General features: G+C 58.9%; 1 protein-coding gene across 4 annotated transcripts; it reads left to right on the top strand.

The window, feature by feature from the left end:
- The first annotated feature begins 1,679 nt into the window (after nt 1–1,679).
- Nucleotides 1,680–19,510, top strand: TAFA3 (TAFA chemokine like family member 3). Of its 4 annotated transcripts, none has more exons than XR_014575593.1 (7): nt 1,698–1,862; nt 9,555–9,638; nt 9,821–9,936; nt 16,005–16,154; nt 17,154–17,278; nt 18,477–18,606; nt 18,865–19,510. XR_014575593.1 is itself a non-coding variant. In XM_083812414.1 (7 exons), exons 4-7 carry the CDS (start codon nt 9,822–9,824, stop codon nt 18,486–18,488), a joined length of 402 nt encoding a protein of 133 aa, XP_083668540.1. In that variant the 5' UTR covers nt 1,715–1,862; nt 9,316–9,419; nt 9,555–9,638; nt 9,821; the 3' UTR covers nt 18,489–19,510. The 4 variants fall into 4 exon arrangements, 3 of the variants coding, with proteins under 3 accessions (XP_083668539.1, XP_083668540.1, XP_083668541.1); XM_083812414.1 differs by adding an exon at nt 9,316–9,419 and having other exon boundaries at nt 1,715–1,862; nt 18,477–19,510; XM_083812413.1 differs by having other exon boundaries at nt 1,680–1,862; nt 18,477–19,510.
- The last annotated feature ends 1,517 nt before the right edge of the window (nt 19,511–21,027 follow it).

The raw sequence follows: 21,027 nt of genomic DNA, 5'->3' as shown, positions 1-21,027 counted from the left end.
GGAAATATGCTCTTATCGAGGGCTTCTTAACACCAGGAGTACTTTTGCCTGGCTTCCTGCACGCACTTAGGGTGCCTCTGCCCAGGGAGAAGGCCAAGGAGGCAGCTGCTCGGGGCTGCCTGGGGCCAGGCAGTGCCTCTGTGCTCAGCTTCCTCCAGCACTAATCGTTTTCACTGATCTGGACTGGAGACGCTATCAATCAAACCAAGATTAGAAAGGGATGAGCCTGGGCTTCTGCTGCGGATACATGGAGGGGAGAGAAACCTTCCCAGTGGGGAATACTGTCTGTCCTGCATCCTTTCCTAGGAAAAAAAAAAGAAAAAAGCTGGAGACATTGGATGGAAGGCCTGTGGAGACAGAGGCTGTGGTTTGCTCTAAGTGGCTGCAGAAACTGCTTGGATCAGAGAAAGAAAACCAGGTCAGACGATGAGGCTTGTCAGACGAACGGAGCATGGGAGGAGCTGGAGCCACAGCCCAGGGGAGCAGGATGGAGCCAGGCCGGGTCCAGTGTGCACTAAAGCCACAGGAAAGGGTGCTGGGTGGCAGCAAGGAGCCCCGCTGTGGGGCAGCCTGGGCTTGTACAAACCCAGGCACTACGAGCTCCTGGCAAGGGTGGCCTGAACGTGGCACTTCACTGGGGGGCTCAGCAGAGCCCAGTCCAAGGCTGGTGCCCTGGCTGGGGAAAGGGGACGTGGAAAGGCTTTGGTGATCTCACCGAAAGAAAACGGCCATGAGATTTGCAAGCTGCCCACGCGCGGGTTGTCTGAACAGCTGCCCTTGGCCTGTGGCTCAGGTTGGGCTTTGCTGAGACCTTCCTCCTCCGGGTTACCCCATCCAGAGCTCCCAGCTGGCTGGTGGCGTGAGAGGTCTGGGAGTAAACTGTGAGCTGTCCTCAACACACAAAGACGCAAACTGTTTGGGATAAAGCAAAGAAAATGACTTATACCTATTTCCAACCTGTCTCCCCAGCTGACCTGCGGCTGTGAGACCAGGTCCTGTCCCTTCAGTGCCACACACCGATGGCAGCGATCGCTGTGAAGATCTGACCTCGCTTTCCTTGTCTGCTGCTGTTTTACAGCCTGCTGCTGTCCGTTGTCAGAGCTCTGTCCTGGGGTGACCCACAAGGGGTTTTTTAGGGGCCAGTCTGGGAGCTGCTGTGGGGGCACAACCATCCCTGGCCCCTTTCTCGGTCCCTTGTGCCAGGTGTGCGGGTCCTGCGGGGCTGGGCGCGGATCGGTGCCGGTTTTGGCAGCTGTCGGCTCTGAGAAAGCTGCGGCTTTGGTGGGGCCACCGGGAAGCCGGGGTCCTGCCGTCCGTGGGGGGTGCTGCGGGAGGGGGACCCGCTGTCTGTCTGGCCGCCCGTCTGTCCCGTGCCGTGCAGCCCAGCCCGCTCCCGGGGCAGTCCCGGGGCCGCCGCACGCCGTGTTTCGGAGGGAGGGACGGGTCCGGGGTCAGGAAGCTCTCCAGCCTACCTGACTGACAGCACCGACCGCCCGGGGCTAACGGGGGCGGGCCCGCGCCTTTCCAGCACGAACTCTCGACGGGGCCGGGGGGCGGGGGGGGGGGACAGGGAGCTCCCGCCGGTGCCGGTGCCGGTGCCGGTGTCGGTGCCGGGGCGGCGGCAGGCGGCGCTGCGCCCCTTCGCGCCGGCGCGGGCACCGGGGCCGCCCGGCTCCGCGCCCCGCCGCCCCCGCCGCGCCCAGCCCCGCCGCGCCGAGCCGAGCGGAGCCGAGCGCTGCCGCCGCCCGGCGATGCCAGCCGGCCCCCGGCCGAGCGGCCCCCGGAGCAGGCGCTGACGGCGGAGCGCACGGACGGCGGCCATGGGCAGCGGCGGCCCCGGCCCGCACGGACGGCACCGGCAGGTACGTGCGGCACGGCCCGGCCCGGTACGGTACGGTACGGCCCGGTACGGTACGGTACGGTACGGTACGGCCCGGCCCGAAAGTTGGGGGCGGGCTGCGAGGGCGCCGCGGGCCGGGGCCGAGCGGCAGCGCCGTCGGGGCCCCGCGCCCCTGCCCGCCGCGGCGGGGCCGGCGTGCCCGGAGCGGGGCGGCGGGGAGCGGGGCCGCCCCGTCGGGGCCGAGCGAGGGTCGTCAGCGGGGAGCCGGGCCGGGGAAGGCGGCGGGGCCGGGATCCTTCCCCCGGGGCTGGCCGCGAGGGGCTCGGGCGTCGGGCACCGACCGCGGAGCTCCGGAGGCAGCGGGCGCGTCCCGCGCAGCCCCGGCCGGCCTGGGGGGGCTCGCCCCGAGCAGGGCCTGGGGCCGGCCCTGCTCCGTGTCCCGGCGGTGTGGTGGTTCTGCCCGGACCCGCAGAGCCGCTTGCAGTTTGGGGAGACAAAGTGCTGCTTGGGAGCTGAGGGGTAACAGCCGTGCTAAAATGCATCCTCATCCTGGAAGGGGAACACGAGACCAACCACCGCCTGCCTTTGGTGCAAGCTGCCCCTTGCAGCCAAAGCTTCAGGCAGGAGCGGATGGGATGCGGGCTTGGATCTTCCTCTGCTTTGTTCGTCTCTGGTACAATTCCTTTGGCAGGGGAGGATCTGCTTCTGGCTCCGTCCTGGCTCGTGGAGTGGCTCCGGGGGTGCAGGAGGGGAGCTCCTGGCACGGTTGGGGCTGCGAGGGCAGGCTCCGTGGTCTGGGGGGGCACGAGTTGTACCAGCCCCGTCCTGGAGGCAGGCAGCAGCGGGTGCGTGCTGTGGCACTGGGCAGGGAGAAGGAGCACCGCTGGACCAGCCGTGCCCTGCTCGTGCCATCCCCATCAGCACAGTGTGAGGCTGGGGGGCCATCAGCCCCCTGGGACAGCCCGTGGCCGTGTGGGATGGCTGTGCCCTGGGACAGCCCACCGGTGCTGGGCACCCACACCCAGAGCCCGCACGGGTGAGAAGTGGAGTCTGCTGGGGAAAGTTGAGCTGTCAAGTGCTCTGCCTTCCCCCGCTGACAAGGCTGACTTGGCTGCTGCTGACCTTGGGCTTCAACACCCCGATGCGTGGCCATGCTCTGCCAGAGAGAGGTTCCTGGCGCTGGATGAGTCTGAGGTTAGAGCTGTCAGCGGAGCTGACCTTCAGAGCGCCGGCAGCAGCAGGAGGATGGGACTCACTGAGCGAGGGGGCAGGAATCAGGCACGTGCTTGGGCCGAATTAAAGTTAAAAACTCTCCTGCTCACCTTGGCTGGGAAGGAAATGCTGCAGATGCTGGAGGAATGAGAAAGGAGCTGGAAATCAGTCAGCACAGAGGAGAGGAGGAGAGAGCACGCCTGTGGGAATGAGTGCTTTGTGTTCGTGTCAGCTCCGCTGCCGCCTCCCCGCCGGGTTGGCGAGCACGCGCCTGGCGCTGCCCTCGTGGGCACAGCCCTGCCCGGCGCTGGGGCTGCGGGGCCGTGGGGACAGACCCTGCAAGCATACCCAGGGTAAGAGCTAAAGTGAAGTGTACGGAAGGGCTCAGCTCAGCCTGGAGCGCAAAGTGGGCACGCCAGCCCCCTCGCGCTTCCCCCAGCTCTGCAGCTGCAGCCTCAGTAGCTCTGACTTCCCACCCTGGCCTTTAATTAAGCATCATTAGTGCTGTGGAGGGAGTTAGGATGTAGCCAGTCTGCTGGCTGGCACTGGTAACCCAAAGCTGTGGGTATGAAGGGTGCTGCCGTTGTCAGGCTGTGTCCGGGGGTGGCAGCATCCTGCTTCCAGGGCCCCCGGCCGTGGTCAGGGCTTGCAGCTTGTCCCCAGGATGCTCAGCAGCAGAGCCTCGCGGAGGTCAGGGCCCGAACCTCACCGCCTGTGCAGGTCTTATTTCCTCGCCTGCCTGGGATAGAGGATCATGCTGATTTTTCCAGCCTTGGGTGAGGAGAGTTTGGCCCTCTCTGCCAGACCTACCCTGCTGCTTCCCCCCGTTCATTGCTGACAGCAGAGCTGTGACGGAGCCTGTGCCATGCCTTCCCGGGGGACTGTGGAGGTGTCTCGTCGCTTGTCAGGATCTTTTGATGAGGTGTCAGCTTCTCTGGAGACTCTGCAGCATCTCCATGCTGCCGCGATTGCTGCTGTGCAGCCGGCAGAGCTGCGCTCCAGGCCGAGGGGAGGGCAGCGCCTGTGAGTATGGAGCAGGGGGGCCGGGGGGCCCAGCCCTCCCCCTGGTACCAGGGGGCTCGGCTCGGCCACCGCTGTCCGAGGCTCGCTGGGCAGCGGTGTGGCACGGCGGGGATGTGCGGTGTCCCGCAGGGGGCTGGTGCCTGGACACCCGTGCCTGTGGCCTCTGCCTCCTGGCTGCCCGAAGCAGCGTGACCGCAGGCAGCGCTGCAAAGCGGGGCAGTCGCTGGAGGTGCGAGCACGTGGGCCGTGCGAGGCCGGCAGCGGCTGTGGGGTTTGCTCCTGGCTGCGCGCGGGTCGCTGCTCTCGCCCGATGCCTGGTGTCTGTGATGCTGAGCGACAGGCGCCGGTGGTGCGCAGCGTGTGTGCCTTCCTGGCAGGACCCGTGCTGCGGGGGCTGAGGGAGCTCCTCAGCCCGCTCGGTGTAATTTCACTAGCAGGGCTTGCTTATCCTCGCTCTTTGTCCTGTTCAGAAAATGGCTCTGGGCTCATCGCTTCCCTTCAGTTTGCAGCTTTGCGCTCCTGGCTCCCACGCAGTGGGGGCATTTGCTGAGGTGGACTGACGATGCTTCAGGGAAGTTCCAAAATAAAATTGCCCCCACCAACGGGCACTGTGACAGCTCCTGCAGCGCTCACAGAAAGGTTTCTGTGCCTGCTGGACTCTGCAGAGGTTTCCTCTCTGGCCGGGGTGTGGGGCTGCCCAGGGCTCTGTGGAAGCAAAGCACGCTCCTCTTCTGACGCCCAACAGAAACACCGAGGTTCCAAGGTGTGCTGAAACAGCAGGAGGACTAAAATAGCTTTAAAAATACTGGAAATCTGTAGGTGTGCGCAAAGGTTGGTGATGTTAGAGCTGCGGTGGGGAGTTCTTGTGTTAGTTGGCACAGAAAATGCCAGCCTCCCCCACCTTTTTGTTTCTTTTTTGGGTGGAATTTTGCTAACTATAATTATCCAGCTCACACGGACCTTGGCAAATAAGGCTCCAGACTCCCAAAACTCAGAGCGTAATTTGGCGTGACAGAGAGTCCCTCATTAGCACCACGGGGCGCCGGGCTGCGCTCCAGCGGAGCTGCGGATGGAGCAGCCCTGGCTGCAGGTCACAGCTTTACGCGCCGCTTTAATGAAGAGGCAGAAGAAGTCTCCAGGTTCCACATCCTGTGACTTCTTAGAAATGCTAGCAGTGCTCCAGTGCCGAGATCCCCGTGGCTGCTCATGATTAACTGCTGCGTAGTTCACTGGCACTTCCTCCTACATAGCTCTGTGCTGTATTTAACAAACATGCTAAAAAATTAAAAGTGCTGTGTGAAGGGTTGCAGCGCGAGCCAGGCGGCAGCACTGTGGTGCTCGGGAGGGCTGGGGCTCTGCTCAGCCCCGAGAGCCGGTGTGTGCCCGCTCCCCCTGCCCGGGCAGGGGGGTTCCTGCTCCCCGCCTCGGTCTGCTCCGGCCGCGTGTGCCTGGGGTGGAGGTGCCTGCACGAGGAGGGCCCGGTGCCCTCCGCAGCACCCAGGCGTTCTGCTGGGCATCCTGGCCAGGCGGGGGCTGACGGCCTGACCGGGGCTGGCCCCGCAGCGTGGTGCCAGGGGGGCTCAGGAGCAGCGTGCTCCAGGGGGCGGTGGCCCCGTGCCCACACGGGAGGGACACGGGCACACCTGGAGCCAAACTCGGCTCTGGCACGCTGGCTGTGACCGAGATTTATCTTCGAAGAGGCTTGGGCACCTTGCAGTTCCTTCGGGTCCCAGCTTGGACCGGATAGGTAGAAAACAGCTAACCAAAAATGTTAATGAAAAATATCACAAAATTCCAAACAAAATGGAACAGAGCAGAGAATACTGATATTTTCAATCAAAATTAAGTGCTTTGACATGCCAGAACACCACTCTTCATTTCAAAATGACATTCCAGGCTGAAAAATTTCAAGTCAGACCAAACATATGTAGCTGCAGTCTCACGATGATGGAGGTTGATAACTGTCAAAATAGCAATTTCTGCAAAGCTGTGTTTTTCTAAGGGGAATTTGTGCGTGAGTGAGAGCATCGAGTGCCTGTGGCAGCACGGGGCTGAGGAGCGGAGCCAGCTCCGATGGCCGCGGGGCTGAGTCCCTGCTGCTGGGGCACCCGGAGCCTCCGCGTGCCCGCGCCGCTCGCAGCGCCCGCGTGCTCCCCAGGCTGTGCCACCGCCGGCGCTGCGCCTGCCGCGGTGGCTTCCCCACGAAGTGCGGCGTGGATGGTGTGGGCTGCATTATTGATAACTCCCTGTTTTATTTATGCTCCCTGGCTATAGAACACAGCTCAGCCTTCTGAGCTAAATATAGTTCACACTGGAAGCGCATCCCTGTCCTGCGCAGGGCGGAGGCGAGCAGCGTGCTTGCGTTTTGGCTCGGCTGGGAGATCCGTGGAGGCCCCACACGCCCATGGGATGGGAGCGTGCGGAGGTGCAGGACAGCACTGTGTCCCTGCTGCCCAGCCTTGCCACCGGAGCAGCTCCGAGGGCTGTTTGCTTTTTCATTGAGGAAATGGTGCGGGCTTGAAGCTGGTGTCAATATTTACAGGATGGGCTGTGACAACTCTGGAGGGACTATCACAGTGCAGAGCGCCGTGTGGAAATGCACGCTTTGAGGAAACCTCTTGCAGATCAGATTCAGCTGACAGCCCTGCCAGGGGTTGCCTAAACACGGCTTTACGCAAGGCAGTCAGCCCAGCCTTGTCACGACCGTTCACTCCCACCTCAAGGAAAGGGTTCTCGCCCTCGAAGTTCGTTCGCCCTACGGGCTCGCTTGGCCGGCGCAGCATCTCGGGCCGGGCCCTTTACCGGTCCCGCAGCCCCTCTGGCCCCTGCTTGCCACTGCCTGACCACCGCCGGCTCATCAGCAGCCACGTCTCTGGTAGCACCGTGCTGCCACTCGTTAGCATTCAGCACCTCTCCCGTGCTGCTCGGGGTGAGCTGCAAGCTGGGAACAGGGAGCCGTGAGATAAGGGGGAGCGGGCCCGGTGGGACGGGGCGCAGCAGCAGAGGGAAGCGCCTGGCAGTGGGGCACCCTGGGGCAGTGGGGCCCGACCGTGCAGCCCTCCGGGCACAGCCAGGTCCCGGCCGTGCCGCAGGTGGCTCCCAGCCCCTTCCCTGCCATCGCTCCAGGTGTGGGGTGCGGGTCCCCTTTTGCTTCCCTCGGCCCTGGGGCGGCCACAGCCTCGGCAGCAGTGGGGACGTGGTGCAGGACCCTTGGGAAGCTCAGGCTCTGGCAGCACCCCAGGGCCCCTGGAGCCGGGCTGTGGGGCAGAAGGGCTCGTCGTCACCCAGCGGGGCAGGGACGTGACCGGGTCGCCTGCAGAGCTGTGCCCTCCACGGTCTGTACATCGGTGTGCTTGCTGGCTATCCCGCAGCACTAATACGGAGAATTTTCTTGCCTTAAATTCTTTTCTAGCCCAAAATGTCTTTATGAAGATCACTCTTCTTCTGGGAGAACATCAACATTTTTTTGTGACACTTTCTGATTTTTTTTCCCAGCTAGGAAAATCAAAATGGAAAAATATCATTTTAAATCAACATTTTGGAATGAAATATTTTTCATTTTGAAATGTCAGTTTAAAAGAGACCAATTCATTTTGAAACGCTTCAAACAAGAAATGCCCTTTACCACCTCAAATCACTTTGTTTTGATTAAAAATGTCAGTGTTTTCTGTTCTGGCACTTCATTATATGAGTATGTTTCACCATCCCAGCCTGGGCTGGAACAGACACCAATTTAGAAGATTGCTAGAAATTAAAGATTTCTTCTTCCAGCAGCCCCGGCTGCTCCCGATGCCCAGCAGGCTGCTGCGCTGCGAGTGGCGGGGCTGGGGCTGGGGCTGGGGCATGGGCATGATCCTGATCCCGATCCCGATCCCAATCCCGCAGGGCAGGTTCCCACCCGCATGGCGCCTGCATCGCTCCCAAGCCTCAGCATTGTTACCGCTCATCTGTGCGGCCTCTCGTCAATAACTTACGATCTGGTACTGAAGCTTTATGCGGGACAGTTACTTGCCCAGGACCCTGCTAGATCTCAGCAGGCGATGAACGAGGCCGTGAAGTTGTCGTCACACCTGGCAGAGATTTTGCTGTCAGGGCTGTTCTCTCCTGTTGCTTCTTGCAGAGCCCCAGAGCTGTTTCCACCTTCGGGGCCACAGCTGATAAATGTTACAAAGAGCATATTTCAAGCAGTTAAAGTGAAACACTGAAGCTCTGGGGGGTTGGATTTTTCCTGAAGGGCTCCGGACGGCGTAAAACGTGGCTCCTTCCCAGCGGTCCCACGTGGCGTGGGAGGGAATGCCGGCTCTGCCACGCGGGTGTTGGCCGTGCACAGGTCGTGGTGCGAGTGCTGTGCTTTTCCCTTCCTTGACTGCAGAGCACTCAGGGCAGGGAGGTAGCCGCCTGCCAGCCAGAAGCAGGATGCTGCTGGTCCAGGCACAGCCTGGGGCCCGGGGAGCTGCTGTAAGGTCCCTGCTGGAGCCTGGGTCTCTGCTCCCCACCTACCTCATCCCGCTCACCCTCCGTGCCCCCCAGCACCACGGGCCAAGGCCAGCGGGCTCCTTTGCCAGCTCCCAGCTGTTTCCAGTGGCTGGTCAGAGGGAGGGTTTGGGAGGCAGCTCCTGCACCCTGCGTGGTGCTTTGGGAGAGGGGCAGCCCTGTCAGGAGCCAGCATCTCGTCCCCTTGGCACGGCCGGTCACGCTGCACTGCTCCGTGAGCATCCCTGGCGGAGCTGTGCTGCTCCATCGCCGAGATAAGCAGGTGGGTACGAAGTGCCAGCCCTTGTTACGGGGGAGCAGGTGTGTTCGGAGATAACGGTGCGGCTTTGTGCCTGTGCGCTCTTACAAATTTTGTGAGTGCGCTGCGGGGAGGAGCGGCCCCAGAAGCCGGCGTTGCTGTGGGGTGCTGTGGCAGGGCTCCTGGCCCCGCGCCGTGCCTGCCTGGGCTGCTCGGCTCCGCAGCTCCCGTGTGGTGCTCGCCCCCTGAGCTGGAGGGTGGCTGGTGAGGGCACGAGGTCCAGCGGTCTGTCCGGCGGTCTGTCTGGTGGTTGGTTGGTCTGTCTGTCTGGTGGCAAGTGCCCAGCCCATGGGAACCAAAACTTGGGTGTCCCTGTAAGGGACCTCCCTGCTGGGAGGAGGAACGGTTCATGGTTGATTTACGCTGCCTCTTCCCACGTGCACTTAATGTGTATTTGGTATTTGTGATCAGCATTAATAACGTAACGAGCCGGATTTTGCTCTCTCAGCAGTAAAAATATGGAACAGCTCCTCTGAAGCAGGTGGAGTCACGCTGGCGTAAAACGGGGCGAGCAGCATCACGGGCTGAGCGACCGGGGATGTCCCGCTGCAGGTGGGGGGCTTGTGGGCACCTGCCCCGCTGCCCCCTGTGCCTCGTGCCCTCCCCGGTGCCCGGCTGCAGCCCCGCGGGGACCGGCACGGCCCAGCCGGCAGCGCACCCACGCGATGTTTCTCTCTCCCCTTTCAGATGCGCTGATGTCTCCCCCTGCAAAGACCCCTTCTACCTGCGGCTGGCAGATGCACGGGTGTTAGCGTGAAGCCCCAGTAAGAGGTAAATATTGCTCATCTTTGCTACTGCCGACGTGGTTCTTGCTGTCCCGCAGCTGTGGCTGCTGCTGACGAAGCATGAGGGAGGCGGGCGCATCCCCGCCGCTCGTGGCCGTGCCCCCACCACGCGGCCCCTCCGCAGCCCCTCGTCCTCTGCACGCCTCTCTCTCTTCTTGTTTTTGGTAGAATGAGTGAAAGAGACATACAAAGCTTGAGCAAATGGGTTTTAGTGCTCACTCTCTGCCTTACCACGCTATGGGGAAGACTGACACTGGCCTCCACCCACCACAGAAGCCATTCAGGTAGGGGAAGCAACGTCCGTCCACGTGCGACGCGCTTCTGCGACGCTGTCCCAGGGCCCCCGGTGGGTGCCGTGTGGGGCCTGTGGGGGTGATGTGGCCCCATGCAGCCCGTACCGGGATGGGAGGGTGAGGTCCCCAGTCACGGTGCCTCCCGTGTGGCCGTGCCACTGCACACCGGGCTCCCAGGGCTCTGCGCATGCGGGGAGCTCCTGGCCCCGCTACCTGTGAGCTGGAGCCGGGCCCTGTAAGCATCTGACGTGGGTTATTTAAAAGCTGCTGTTCGGAGAGCCCAGCTGCTCTGTGGAGCTGGAAAGCAAAGCTCTTCGTGTCCGTATTTCCAGGTTATTACCTTATTAGATGGCATTCAAGGGTTAATTTGAAAATAGTTGTGCTATTGCCTGACCCCACACCTAACCCTGTCCTATTTCTGTCGTTTTTCCCTGACAGTTAAAGCACTTCTAATCCTATAATCCCCATCCTCATTGCTTAAAACCAAAACATATCTTCCAGAGTGACTCCATCAACCAGCTAGTCAGCAGTTACCTGCTTTGCCCTCGTCCTAACCGCAGGTGCATGCAAAGATAAAATTCCTCAGTCATCTCTGGAATTACTTCTTGGCCTCAGCTCAGGACTCCCCAGGTACTGGCAGGTGACCTGCAGGACCCAGGTGGGATCCTGCCTGGCCCGAAGTGAAGCCATTACCAAAAACACTGCCGTGGGGCATCGCCCCGTGGGGCGTTTGCATCGGAGCGACTCCGGAGCCGAGGGGTGCGCTGTGGCGGGCAGGTCTGTGGGGTGTGCAAGTGTCTGCTCCATGGGATGATGCCGGACAGGTGCCCAGGAGCGCTGCTCCGGCCGGCTCCCACTGCCCGTCCCAGCTGGCGCAGGCTCTACGGGTGCTGTGCTCCCTTCCAGGAGAGCGTGAGCCTGGGCACAAGGACTCAGCCCCGGGCTCCTGAGCTGGTCCCAATGCCCAGCCCCGCTTCCCCGCAGCCAGGAGCGGTTTGGAGGGACAGGTGCTTCCTGGGGGAAGAGTCAGGCCTGGAATTAATAAAGCTGCGACTCACCGAGGTTTAAAAGTGCAAATGCCCAAGTGTATTTGTGGGGTGTGAATTATGTATAAATCTCTCTCCATGTGTGAGGAGACGACGCTTATGTATTCATGTGTTCGCAGGCAGAGGGCTGGGGATTTTTCACTCGCAAAGACTTATCCACAGCGGACCAAATCTTGTTCTTCTTATTCAAGCAAATTCTAACCCACAGCAAAGAGGGCATAATAGGAGCAAATACTTAAAAGTTTGACCTCACTCTGTGTCTATGTATTAGCAAGGTTTCTGCCTGTACATCCTGCATTTCTGGTTACTGAAGGAATTTTGCGTGCTTGCACTGACTGCTTCTTGCTTTCCTGGGCTGAATTTCTGTGTTTGAAGCAGGAATTTTTAGTCTGCTTTTTGTGGTTCATGGGATTCATTTCCCTCTTGTCTGTCCTGTGCTTTTTCTTCATTTAGGACAGTTTTTTAGTAAAGGTCACGTTGGGAGTGCACTTCTATGAGGTTGCATTCTTAGTTGCAATGACATTTTTCTCCTGGAAAGCCCCCATTGCGTTTCTGCACGTGGAGTGGCGGTGTGAGATGGGATGGCTGCACCCCTGCACCCCGCAAACCCCAGAGTCAGAGGTGCTGATGAATTGCATGCACAGAAGGATAGACACATCCAGCGCTTTTGGCCATGTATAGTATCGTGTATAGTCACAGGTGCGGCACCTGAAAATGAAAAATTGCAGAAGAAAATATGCAATTGTGAAAATATAGCCACATCTCAGAGCCTTCGAGCTCATGAATTTCTCGAAAGGAGAGAACGTGTGCAGATCTTCTTTGTTAGCCTTTCGGGAAAATAATGCATTTTAAGCATCTGGCTTTGGAAATAAGGTCTGATCACTTATGTTCACCTCACACGTGGAGAATGCTAATGTGTGCTAATGTGTCAGAGCAGAGCAGTGTGTCCCGGTGTATTTGGTTGCATTTAAATAGCCACGTGAACCCTGTGCAGAGACTAAGTCATTTGGAAATGGAAAAGGAGACTCCTCAGTGAAGAATGATTCACCAGCAATTTAATCCCACATAAAACTTGGTGAGCTTCATGTGACGAGCAAGCCTTGCTTGTCTACACACAGCTCCCACAAAGGTGGCCCCAGCATCTTCAGATAACCCCCTTAATGCTGATAATCAGTGCCATTTTTGCCTTCCTTTGCATTCATCACTTGACACAGGGCAGAAGTAAAGACCTGGTCAGCTGGGACTAGCTTTCAGGAAATGAGGTTCTCTGAGTGAAGGGAGAGCACTGATTTCTGATATCTTTAGAGATTTACTGGCCGGTGTGTCGCTGCTTTGAGCGAGGACAGCAGCTAAGTGGCTTTTATTTGTGAGGTGCTTCTGCAAGCTTCCCTCTTGTGTGGGGAGACATTGGTTTCCCCCTCATGCACAGCCTTTAAATCAAGCTGGGATGTTTTCCTAAGCCATCTTCTCTAGAAGCTGCAGCTGGTGCCCCTGCTGTGGAGGGAGACGCTGCGCGGTGGTGGCTGTGTCCTCCAGCTGCAGTGTGCCCGTGCGAGTTTATTTCTCGTGTGTGAGCACAATTCCAGCTGTTCTCCACGCAGCCCATGCATCTGTTTTTCTGTTTGCAGATTTGGATAAGCAGTTCATGGGTGTGTGTGCACTTGCACGTGCCACAGAGGGGAGTGGAGTATGATCTGAAGTTTTGATATGAAGAGGTAGTAAAAAAAAATCTCAGCTGACGTGCAGTGATAATGAGCAATAAAAACAGGCCTGCTTCTCTCCAAAAGCCTTTTAAATAATGCATGTATCTAAGGCAGTAGTGATTTTTAAGACTTTAATTATTTAGGGAATATTAGCGGTGGGGTTGTTGCCATGCAGGGCTGTCTATGGGCACTCGGCCCCAGGCTGCGCCATCCGTGCACTGAGGGCACTGGGACCCCGCTGCCCTCCTGGCCCCTGCCTGGTGCCCCCGTGCCTCGCAGCCCTCCCGAGGGTGTGCAGGGGTTTAATGGCATTGCTCTGCCCTTCTGGACGCTGAGGGTTTGGGCTCTGCCCAGCACTTACACTGCACTTGACTTCATTTTGCAACTTCCCACCAGCGAGCAGATATTTTACACCGAACGTGTGGAGCAGTGCCCGCAGCTCCCTGAGACAAAGTGTGTCGTTCCAGGTTGTGCCATAAAAAAACATGTTCTGCTGCTCACTTAAAGGTCAGCCAGAGTAGGATAGCATTTTTTATTTTATTTTTACATGCAGGACTCAAAACCCTTGTGCTTTTACAATGCCTTTACGGTTCTGTGAGATAAGAGATTCTTAAAGGGTTCCAGCGGGGGAGTAGCAGTTAAATGGGAGGGAGAAGCGTGCCAGCAGCTCTGGAGCTTGTCCCAGGCTCTCTGGGGTTTCCTGCACTTGGTGTTAAACACACCATTGGGCCTGCATTTTTCAGCCCTATCTGCTCCAAAGTTCCCTGCTGCTCGGCAAGAGAAACCCTGCAGGGAGCCCTGGGGCAGCAGTCGCTGTCCCCGTGCCCGTGCTCAAACTCAGCAATTCCTTCCCACGCCGGGAGCCGCTCGGTGGCTGGGCAGCCCCAGGCACTGCCCGCCTCTCCTGCCAGGGTGCGCCTGATGCTGGGGTCTGCCCGCATCTTGCAGCCCCCACAAACCTCGGCCTGCTCGGCGAGGGGTCCCCAGCACCGGCCCTCGGCGCCTGCGGGCACGGCGCAGGAGGGCAGTGAGCCCTTGTAGCCCTTGTGGAGCTCAGGGAGCTGAGACGTGTCACGGTGCTGGGGGGCTCTGGCCCCACTCCCCTGGGACGTCCCCCAGCTGCCCCGGGAGCGATCTCACCTGAGAGCATCTCCTGTCTGCCTGGGGTTTTGCCTTCCCCAGCCCGCATGCCAGGGCCGGAGGCAGGGGTGTTACAGGGGTGTTACAGTGAGGGGGGCGATGGAGACGGCCGTGTCCGTCTGTCCGGGGGGAGCTCGGTGTCTGTGGGCTCCCGGCCGGCTCCTGCCGTGTGGGGTGGGCTGCGGGTCCCATGCTGCATCCAGCCAGCCACGGTGCTGCCAAGGAGAGGCTGGCTTCCCTTTATCTCCCCGCTGCACCTTTTTGAGGAAATTAAAAGGGTTTTGGCTTGTTAGTGAACTCCTATTGAATGGCTGTAATGAGCGATTTCTCAGTTCTGCCCAGCTCTCCCTCTGCTGAGCCTTTTTAAATTAGCTGAAAACAAGAGGCTGTGAGCGGTGCAGGAGGGGCAGAGGGGTCGGGGACAAGCTATGGTAACGAAGCTCTGCAGGGACGGAGGCTTCAAAAAAAGTCAAACCTCCAAGCACGTGTGAGGACCCAAGTTGGAGGGTAAGAAATGCTGTGTTTGGGCCGGGGGACGTGGGTTGTGGTGCGCGGGGCAGTGAGTGACTGCGAGGGGCTGCCCAGGGCGTGGAGGGAGTGTGGGTTCACAGGCAGCCAAACCCAGGCACCTCTGCACATTCCTCAGCACCTGGAAAATCCCATTCACCATAAAAACAAAGCAAAGCGTGGTCACGTTTATTCTGTAATGAGTTGCTTTCCTTTTCACTTTCAGCAAAGTCTATCATTTCTGCATACAGAGAGTGGAAATCGTCATTAAAACTGAATTATGATGGCATTTAAAAGGGAGGATAAAATGTATGGCCAGAGATGCTATTGCAGAATACTTCCAGGATAGGTAATTGTGTAATTATTATGGGCAGAAATGAAAGTGATGGTTCATTAAAAGAAAATGACCATGAAATAACAATAAATAAAGGCGAATAATTGCACAGTCTGCCTTGCCCATGTGCCGGTGGACGCAGGGCGTGTGGGTGTGCAGATTCTGGCCATGGGCTCTGCGGCACAGCCGGGCCCGGCCAGTGCCCATAGTGGCTGCACTTGGGTTGTGTTTGCAGTGGGAGGCGAGATCTGCAAGCAGAGGGGCTTCCCCGCAGCCCCCTGTCCTGTCGGGGGCTCCCTGGGGCTCCTGCCTGTGCCCTGGGAGGCGGCAGGGGACGAGCTCCTGTCCCCGAGCCGAGGGCAGACGGCAGGCAGCCAGGACGGGTGATGTGACCCGTGCTTGCAGGCACGTGCTTGGGGACAGCACGCTGCAGGAACGCGGCTTCCTTCTCCCCCTTGCCGCCTGGCAGCTGCCTGCTGCATAAATAACAGCCTGCTCTGTAGCACGGGGGTGTCTGGGCGCGTAGCTCTGAGCCCGCTCCTCCGGTGCTCATTAAACAGGTCCTGCAGCGATCACTCCTGCTCAGGTCATGGGAATAAAGCCTATCTAGCCCTGTTTGGCTAATTTGTATTGTGCTTGTGTGGGCCATTACCCAGCGAAATTCATTGATTTGCGATGCTAACTAGCTTCTAAACCCAGATCCCAGAGGTGATAAGCCAGCACATTAGTTTTCTTTCTTCCTTAATATTTTAATGGCAATGGGAGGGGGGGAGCAGCAGAATAGCCCAGATTTCTGATGAACAGCATGACATTTCTGTGTCGCTGCGGGCTGGAAGCACAGACCTGGCTCTCCCTCCTCCATCCCAAGGGTGGTGCATGACAGCGAGGCAAGGCATCGTGTTCAGCTGCGGCGTTAGGGGTCTGGGGGTGGTGTTCCTCTGCTGGAACCCAAGGCGACACGACGCGCCATCCCCTCTTGTAGCAAAGCCTGCAGCTCGTTATCAGCCCTAGTTAACTAATGTGCTTGTTTGTTTCAATAAGGCTCTTGGCTTGGCCGTGGCAAAGGGCTGTCAATTCTGCTTGGTAGGATGGGAGTGGGAGCCGTAGGACTGGGAGCTCAGACACAGGGGTCTGGAGCAGAACCAGCACTTCCCCTTAGGGGTGGGCTGGGGAGCCGTGGCACCAACCCATGCCTGCGGCAGCCCAGGGGAGCCCCCCGGGGGCCAGGGCAGCCCTGCCCGTGGCTGGGCTCTGCCGTCCCTCGGTCATGGCACGTGTCGGGGGACCGGGGCCGTATCCCCGCATGATGTGGCTGTTTCTCCCGTGCAGTGCACATCGAGCCCGGCACCTGCGAGGTCATCGCGGCTCACAGGTGCTGCAATAAGAACAAGATCGAGGAGCGCTCCCAGACAGTGAAGTGCTCCTGCTTCCCAGGGCAGGTGGCTGGGACGACACGAGCAGCCCCATCCTGCGTGGACGGTGAGTACCGCGGCTGGCAGCCCCAGTGGTACCTTCCCTGGTGGCAGGGGGCTTTTGCTTGCTTGAACCTGCCCCGGGACCAACTCGGTCCCGCCAGCTGCTGCAGTGAAGCAGAGGGCACAGGGAGGTGTTTTGGGGGACCCTCCACTTGCCCAGCTAGTCTCTGCCTGCTCAAGCTCCCCGGCATGCTGCAGCACCAGGACTGGGTGCCACGGCACTGGTCCCTGCGTGCCCACGCGCCTGCAGCTGGAGGCACGGACGTGCCTCTAGCAACACAGCACTGTCACCAGGGAAGAGCACACAGCAAAACTCAGGCCATTTCTATTTTATCAAATGGCATCATGTGCCGTCACTGTAGAGCCACTGGGAGCAGCTGGGAGCCTCTGCCAATGCTGTATTGATTCACTCAATTGCCTGTATCCTGCGAGCGCAGTTCTCCACAGCACCGAGAAAGGCCTGGATTAATTGTCAAGGAAGGCTTTCGTTGTCCCATATAGTTTTCATGTGTTGCCTTTCCTAAAGATAGGGAAGCCCCTTCTCCTTACCCTCACTAGGCATACATGACAAGAGTCTCACGAAGCTGAGCAGTAATAGGCAGTCACTTTGCATTAGTGGTGGAGCCCGGAGCAAGTCAGGGAACAAAGCTGCTTCCCCTGCTCGTTTGGGAATGAGGACAGGGCTGATGTTTTGCCTTTTACTGGGGACAGTGATAGGCAATGCGATGCTTCGAAGGCAGCTGTGTCAAATGCAGCCCTGGAGCCAGCAGCCCCCATTAGGAGGGGCAGAGCCGTGCAGAGCCAACCCAGTGGCACAGGTCCCGGCTCTGCAGAGCCAGGACCCCAAGGCATTTTGAGCAGCTCCTGCAAGGCCCGACCCACACAGGAGCCTGGACCTGCTGGCTGTACTGTGTGGGGACGTGCGTCCCCCTTGGCGCCCCCAAACCATCCCCCCATGCTGTGAGCCCAAACCAGGCCGCACTGACGGCCCCTCTCGTGCCAGCCTCCATCGTGCTGCAGAAGTGGTGGTGCCAGATGGAGCCCTGCCTTGACGGGGAGGAGTGCAAGGTCCTGCCCGACCTCTCAGGCTGGAGCTGCAGCAGCGGCAACAAAGTGAAGACAACCAAGGTACGTCCGTGCCGCAGGGGCAGCCCCGCGGCCTTCTCCTAAAACACCCGGGGAAGCGTCCCTGCAGTTGGTGGGGGGACAGGGCTGCGCTTCTCCTGGGCGCGTGCTGCTTGTCCTGCGCGCACCGAGCCCCACGGAGGGGCAGGGTGAGCTCACCCATAGCAGCGACCCCGCGTCGGTCCTGTCACTTTGCCCATCCAAAACCCCACGGGTGCATGGCTCAGCCCCAGAGGCCGTGCTGGGGCTCCTGGCCCCGAGCCCCAGGCTGCCAGCCCCTGGGGCAGCAGGCTGCTCCGCGCGGCCCCGCATCCGCCTGCGCGCCCTGTCTGAGGCAGTCATCTGTGACAGGGAGCTACATGATTATTATTTTCATGGCTTGCTGAATGCCCCAAAGAACAAGGTATAATTAAAATTTTATCAAACTCATTAGTAATTACATACATGTCATGGTTAATCAGTTGCATAATTTTGTAATCATTGTTCATATAGTCGAGAGTAATTATTCCTTATGCTTTAGCTTTTCTCACCCCACATCCCCTGCCGTAAAATTATCGTATTAAAAAAGTGATGTGGGAGGTTTTTTCATTATTGCTATTATTTTGGAGCACAAAAAGCACTTTCCTGCTCAAGTGTTTTTGTGTATGTCTGAGAAGGTTGCTCTGGCCTGGGCACCCTTGACTGACCAGTAATTGCAGCGTGACTTTTAGTTCTTTGTCTTTTCCCCTTCTTTGTATTATTTATTTGTTTTTCTCAGCTGCTAACTGAGCCTGAAGCCTCCCTGTGCAGACAGACCCCAAAGTGGGAGCTGTCACCAGAGCAAGGGGTTCACAAATAATTCATGTGCTGAACTTTGGAACAACCACCCTGTCAAATGCAAAGAGCGAATCACATTTGCACCTGCTGAGGCTGCTCACGTAATTCTTGCATCGAGCATCAGCCGGTGCGTTAGGTCAACTGCCCACTTCCGACAAGTTGACCATTTCCATTAGCAAAGACGACACCGAAAAAACAGTTCTTCAGGAAAACTGTTTCAAACACGAAAAGAGAGGGGCACATTTCCCCTGTGGGTAATCTGCTGCTGGGGGAGGTGGGACGTGGCCTCTGGAGACCCCATCACAGACCTTGCTCTTGGTATCACAGAGGTGCCACAAGGCAGCCGGGGGCTGGCACCAGCCCGACATGTCCCCTCTGCCCGCAGGTCACCCGATAGCACCCCCGTGGGGGTCCCTGCTACATTGCCCGTGCCGTGCCCGTGCTGTCCCGGAGCCAGGTGCGGCGTGCTGTGGTGCTCCCGTCCTGCATCCCGCGCTGCCGTCGGACCATGCCAGGTACGGGTTCGGAGCAACTGCTGCCACCCAGCTTCCCGTCAGGCTGCAAGAATGGGGCCCGAAGGCAGCTGCAAGACTCCTGCTGCTCCACGGTCCCCTTCTCCCCCATGGACGTGCTCACCAACCAAGGAACGGGCTCATTCTCCCGTCCTCTTAAATAAAATGCTCCATAAGAGCTGTTGATGGTTACAGAGACAGACAATGGTCCCCCAAACCAGGCTTTAATCTCAGCTAAAATAGCGAAAATCATTGCTGCAGGAGTCGCCGTTACCCCATCTCCAGGATCCCGAATCAGGGTCAGCACCAGGAGCTCAGAAGCTGGTGGCGGCGCGGAGTCGTCCCGGCGCGGCGCTGGGAGCGCGGTGCTGGCCCTGCAGCGGCTGCAGCCCCGGCGTGGCGGCGTGGCTGGTGCCGTCCGACACCTCCGGCACCGGAGATGGTAAAAATGTTTCCGTGGAGCATGCTGCTGGTTTTTCCTTCCTCTGTAATTGCATTAATCAGGCTGCAAGTTTAATATCTGTTCCCCCAGTGCACGTCCCAGGCACCAAATTACTGCTCATGTCCGCAATCAATCCCAGAACAAAGGGAGGGGGAACCCCTCTCCCGTCTGCGGGGCCTGTCGCGCCAGCCACAGCGCAGAGAGCTGTGCAGAGACCAGCCCGAGCCAGGCGTCATTGCGTTGATCCAGCACGATGACACGTGCACCCTGCCCTGGCCGTGAGCTCGAGGCCTCCAGGACACGCCGTGTCCCCAGCCCTGCAGCTGGGGGGCACCGGGGGTCCCGTGGTGCTGCTGCCGGGCTCGCCACGGGGGCGTTTCTGTAACGGGGCACGCAATACCTGCTGCAGATGCGATGTAAATACCAGACTGTGGAAATATTAAATTCATTTTAATCTCCGCAAAAGATTTTTTCATTCCAAGGCAGAGGGGGCTGCAGGAGCACTTTTCTCACCGCCCACAAGAAAGGCGGGGGGGGTCGGGGGCTCTGTCCTCACCTTGCCGTTCTCCCTGGTGCCGGCTCTGAGCCCAGCCGGTGCTGCCTGGGGTCTGCACAGCGCCGCTTCGAGCCGCGGCCCCTTCTGCTCAGCATGGGTGGCATCACTGGGGGCATCCTGATCCTTGTGGGGATGGGGGGCCCTGCTCTTGTCCCCTGGCTGCCCCATACCCATCCTGCAGCAGGGTCCATGCAGAGCCACTGTGCCTTCCCCTTGGGATCTGCCTGTTAGAGCTCCCCTTTAATGAGGAACTGCTCAGTTTTCTGTTATTATTATTGACTGGTTCTGCCGTTCTGTAAGCAGAACGCTGGTCCAGTGACGTGTGGGGAGACGCATTTGGTGTGAGGCGAGGTGACTGTTGAGGTGCTGCTGAGCTCCCTGCCCTTTGCTCGCCCCTTGCCTCCCGTGTGTTCTCGTTTTGCTCTGACGAGTGCTGGTTTTCCAGCTGGGGGGTCTGGGGTGGCGGCCTGGCCCTGCGGGGCTCCCCGTGTTACGCCAGGGCCTGCAGAGGTTAGTGCGAGCGTTTTGTGTGATGGACGCGATGCTTTGAGGCTGAGAAACACAGCGCTGTTAGCTGCTCAGACGCTTAGAAGTGATTTTTATTGTCATCAGACCAGAGACGTTTATGCACCAGTTTCCCTATGCATCAAATTGCTTTGCTGGGCTTTTCAGTCCTGTGTGTTTTTAAAGTACGCAGGATTTAGGCTTTCTTTCAATTCCTTCAATGAGAGGCTAAGAAGGAAGAATGTGTTTTGAATGAGAGTAGAGACTTTAATTCTGTGGAGGCCGATTTGTAAGTCAAAGGTAAGGGAAAGATCCCTCAGGTCTGTTGTTTATATTTGTGTTGTCCAGCACAGGTTTCCTTACAGGATAAATTCATGTCGCATTTGCCCCATTGCCTTGGATTTGCAAGGGGGACCACAGAAGACAGAAGCTGCAGGGAGCGGTGCCTTTGCAGGTCCCCGGCTGGTTCGGGGCTGGTCACAGCTCGCACTGGGATGCCTGGGGCTGGGGGCTCACCCCTAACCCCCCCTGTGCGCCGTGGGGCGCGGAGCGGGGCTGCGGCTGGTCCCCGAGGCACCGCATCCTCCTGGAGCCACCTGGCTCCTGCAGCCCCGGCTAGTCTCATTACTCATGCAACTGCCTAATTCTCTGGCTCAATAAAATCTTTTGGCTGTGACTTACGCTCTCTAATTACACGTTGCATTAAGGAGGCATACTCTTTCATTTAGCCGATCCGCAGCGGAACAGTTTGGGCTGTGCACAGCGGGCTGCTTCTCGTCCCGATTTCGCTGGTGTTGCCGCAGGGATGAGTTCTCCTGTGCCTCTCTGTTTCAGCACGCCAGGATCTGACCAGAGCCGACCCCTCCGCTCCCGCTCCGGTGTCACAGCCACGACGTGCTGCCAGCACCACGAGAACGCTTGT

This window comes from Anser anser, assembly GCF_964211835.1.
Source record: "Anser anser genome assembly, chromosome: 27".
NCBI lineage: Eukaryota > Metazoa > Chordata > Aves > Anseriformes > Anatidae > Anser > Anser anser.
This window is presented reverse-complemented; position numbering and strand designations above follow the sequence as displayed.